Raw genomic sequence first — 4,408 nt, forward strand, 5'->3', positions numbered from 1 at the left:
GAAACTTTACATTTTTCTGAGTTAACTTAGTTAATGGTGAAGAAATTCTTGAGAAGTCCTTGATGAATCGTTGATAGTAGCCGACCAACCTTAGAAAGCTACACATTTCCGTCACCGTAGTAGGCCTTGGCTACTTCTAAACAGCTTCCACCTTCTTTGGATCCAACCTGATTCCATTTCTTGATACAACATGCCCCAAAAATGTCACTTGATTGAGGATAAACTCACATTTAGCAAACTTAGCATAAAGCTTGTGATCCCTTAAATTTTACAACATAGTCCTCAAAATGCTCCGTAGTACTTTTGAAATACACTAAGATGTTGTCAATGAAGGCGATAACAAAATGGCCTAAGAAAGGTTTGAAGACACGGTTCATTAAATTCATGAAAGCTGCTGGTGCATTCGTCAAATCAAAGAACATCACTAAGAACTCATAGTGTCCATAGCAAGTACGAAAGACAATTTTCGGAATGTCTTCCTCTCTTATCTTCAATTGATAGTACCCTGAACGCAGGTCAATCTTTGAGAAACATGTAGTTCCTTGAAGCTGATCAATCAAATCATCAATCCTTGACAATGGATACTTGTTGCGAACTGTTATCTTATTGAGTTAATGATAGTCCACACATAGTTGCATAATTCCATCATTTTTCTTTACAAATAGAACAGGATCTCCCCATGGAGAAGTACAAGAACGAATGAATTCTTTCTCCAACATGTCTTCTAATTGGACCTTTAATTCTTGTAACTTAGTTAGATCCATACGATAGGGAGGAATAGACACAGGCTGGACTCCTAGGGCTAATTCTATGGAAAATTCAACTTCACGGTCAGGTGGCATCCCCAGCTGCTCATCAGGGAACACGTAAGGAAATTTCTAACTATAGGAACCTGATCAAGACTAGGTACTTCAGCATCAACATCTCTAACAACTACTAGAAATCCTTGGCTCCCTTTATCCATCAATTGCATAGCATTCATGGATGAGATAATGCTAGCTAAAGTGGGATAATCATCACCCTTAAAAACAAAAGGTGAGATACCTGGAATGACAAACTTAATAGTTTTAGAGTAACAATCCACATCAGCATGACAAGCTGCTAACCAATCAATGCCTAAGATGACATCAATATCTTCCATTGGTTCTAAGAGGATTAAGTCGGCTAAGGTATCGACCGTAAACAAGACCAAAATACGACTCAACCACCATAGAGACTCCAAGTGGAGTGCCAACATGAAATGGGTGAGATAACAATTCAAGTTGTTTATTGAAATGAGATGCAAGGTATGGAGATATATATGAATAATGAGAACCCGTATCAAACAACACTCAAGCATTTAAAAAATAAGCTTGTAAAGTACCTGCCACTATTGTATTAGATGCTTGAGCATCATGACATGTCAAAGTGTACACACGTGCTTGATTTCTCCCTCCCTGACTCCCTTTTCAGTTATAAGTTTGACCACTGCCACTTGCTCCTCTGCCACTAGGATCAGAAGAATTTTCAATAGACATAGCTGAAGATGATGGCATTGGTGTTGTAGGATGTGCAATACCTGGAACAAAGCCTCCTCTATGATTTGTGCAATCTGTAACAACCCAACTTCTAGTACGTTATAATCATACTAAAAGTAAAGTGTTACTGACCTGTTTTTCTTTATTGTCTATTTAATATTAAGCCTTTACAACATTAATACGTTCCCAATTTTAGGAAAAGTCAATAAATTTTGTTTTTATTTGAATTTGTTCTAGTCCTTAGACAAAACTATAATGAAGAAAATATATATATTCACATAATTACTAATAATACATTATAGTTATTCAAATAATTTCAAATATAAGCCTAGATACAACAATTATCCCTCTACATAAAATAAAATCTTAAGCAACAAGAGCGAGGGGACTCTATGAAAGTAACTTGATTCACAAATAAAGTTTACTAATCGCTCGCAGCTTTATACTGAGTCTTCAAGTTTGTGTCACTAAAAGGGGTGGAAAATTTTTTAGGGTGAGAACAGACCACTCGTTCTTAGTAGGGAATGAAAATACTGTAAAAATAACGAATAAAATGCAAATAATTAACTTATAATTTTAAATAAGTATTTTTATTATATCTTAAAAGTCTTAATTTTACTTTAAACAGTTCAGTTACTTTCGTTAAACTAGTTTATTCTAAAGATTTTTAGTCATGTCAATTAGTTTTTAGTTATACCAAGTCAATTCTTGACTATTTCAATCTTCAGTCACTCGGAAACTAACAATCACAAGTAAGACACATAATTCAAACAAACAATTCACATAGAAGTCAAATAGCAAGAATTTTACAAATAACACGATACAATACAATACAATACAATATACGACACACCCAAATTAGTCATACAAATGAATATGATGAATGTCTAGCCCTCGTGTAGGTAATGAGCTTATTTGTCGGTTTCTACCTACTCCCAACATTACCTAGAGCCCTTCGACCAGGTAAGGCTTTCCAGTTTGCATACTTGCTATAAGCCTCTTATCTTACAGTGCGACACTCTCTAGCCAACGTATGTATTCATATCCTCTTTAAGCAATCTCTGTCTTACAGGTGCGATATTCTAGCTGTGGATGATTTGATAAGGGACCCCAGGTCTTAAGCTTACAGGTGCAGCTCTCTGTGGCCGTGTATCCCTGGAAAGCGATCTTAGTGGTCGCACCACCATCTATCTGACTACCTCAATACAGTAGATGATCATACAATAACTTTTCTTCAAATTTCATCTTTCTTACTTGGCCTTTATTAAGGCAAAATCTTCTTTTAGAATTATAGTTACGCAAGCACGACAAACCCACGTCCTTGCCAATAACCATATAAATCGATTATCTTTTCTCAAAAGAATTATTTCTGACTGCCTCCTCGTAGTATATAATCAACATATATTTCTCACAATATCTAGCATTGACATTGAAATCCATTTCAATTCCTTTACAACTTAAAAGTTACTTAAATTATTTTCATGCACTTTAAATCTAACCTTAATACTTTAAAAGAATACTGACTTCTCAATATTATAAACAATTGATAATAATCATCAAATAAGCCCTTAAATATTCATTTCCAGTTATCAAATATCAAATCTATCAATTAAACATCTAAGGCGCAGTTCACATAATTCATTTTAATTAAATCCTTATATTTTTATAAAAGTTCGGACATAACCTCCCATAAAAATGGACTTAATCTACTCTTACGGGTTCTCTCAATCTCAATCATTTACCAGCTTTTTATCAACAATTACCAAAACAACATACTCTACTCTAGATAGTCAATTTATCATAATTCAGTTTAATAACTAACACTCTATCACAAATTTAAAATCAGAATTTTCATCATTTATTCATTTATAATCAACCAGTCCAACTTTCAAAAATTCATAACTAATTTTCTAAGTAATACGAACCTCTCAAAATTAAACCCTAACAACTATATTTACTCTAGTTTACCAACATTTAACCTCATACAATTTCGTTCTCTATCGAATTACTAATTCATTTTCAAAGTTATTATTTTATCTTAAAATTTAGATTTCAAGAAAATCAATTTAGTAATCAAACTTCAATCATTTAACAGTTCTCAAACCCAATTCTAGTAAATCATAAATCAGTATTAACAGTCACCACAACGCCATCAAGCAAACAATTTAATAGCAACCGATCCGATATAATCAACTAAAATTAGAATTTTCAGCAATTCCAAACCAATCAAATAACCAGTCACAATCACAGCCTCAAATCAAAATCAATCTCATCAATTAATCACTCGGAATAGTGAAACCAGTCACAATCATATCCATAATCTAAACTCAATAACATTACGATTATTAATATATTTACAATCATCTACTATACTTTTTTGAGCATTCTTAAATTAAAATCAATAATTTTATAATAATATTTCCTACCTCAATATTGCAATTAGTAAAAATCAGAGATGAAATTGTTGTGATAGCGGCTAAGCCAGCAAGAACAACAACTTCAACATCCACCGGCCTTGACAGCTATAGCACCAACGATGATGGAAGGCTTCAACAGTAGCTAAACAGCAGCAACAACCAAACTAGGGGATGATGGCAGCAACAACGGTGGTTCTAAGCAGTTCCAGCGGTGCCATTGATGTCGACTACCACTACAACTCACGGCAACAGCTCCAACAAACAGGGAGTAGAGGGCTTCGCTACAGTGAAGCAGAACAAAGGAAAGGTAGCAACTTTTCAACGAGCCCTCCTCCTCCAGCACTGACACAACAACCCAGCAATGACAACGACCACGGTAACGGTGGCGATGGCAGTGGCACTGTCTCTCTCTTTGGTTGTTGCGTTCTTCTCTCTGCGGATTCCCTCTCTCTCTTCGGATTCTTCTTAGGCGAC

General features: G+C 34.8%; 1 protein-coding gene across 1 annotated transcript; it reads right to left on the reverse strand.

Annotated features, from left to right (window-relative positions):
• Positions 1-611: 611 nt before the first annotated feature.
• LOC148565710 (uncharacterized) lies at positions 612-1,141 on the reverse strand. Its single transcript, XM_088487218.1, has 2 exons — positions 893-1,141; positions 612-848 (listed from the first exon to the last, which is right to left on the reverse strand). The coding sequence occupies exons 1-2, from the start codon at positions 1,139-1,141 to the stop codon at positions 612-614; spliced, it is 486 nt and encodes a 161-aa protein (XP_088343344.1).
• Between the last annotated feature and the right edge of the window lie 3,267 nt (positions 1,142-4,408).

Source organism: Arachis ipaensis, chromosome B5, assembly GCF_059453495.1.
Source record: "Arachis ipaensis isolate K30076 ecotype BB chromosome B5, ASM5945349v1, whole genome shotgun sequence".
Classification (NCBI taxonomy): domain Eukaryota; kingdom Viridiplantae; phylum Streptophyta; class Magnoliopsida; order Fabales; family Fabaceae; genus Arachis; species Arachis ipaensis.

Coding starts and splice junctions, on each gene's coding strand:
- LOC148565710 (XM_088487218.1), bottom strand. CDS start 1,141: ATGGAAGATATTGATGTCATCTTAGGCATTGATTGGTTAGCAGCTTGT. Junction 849..892: donor AAGTACCTAGTCTTGATCAG/GTTCCTATAGTT, acceptor CCTGATGAGCAG/CTGGGGATGCCACCTGACCG.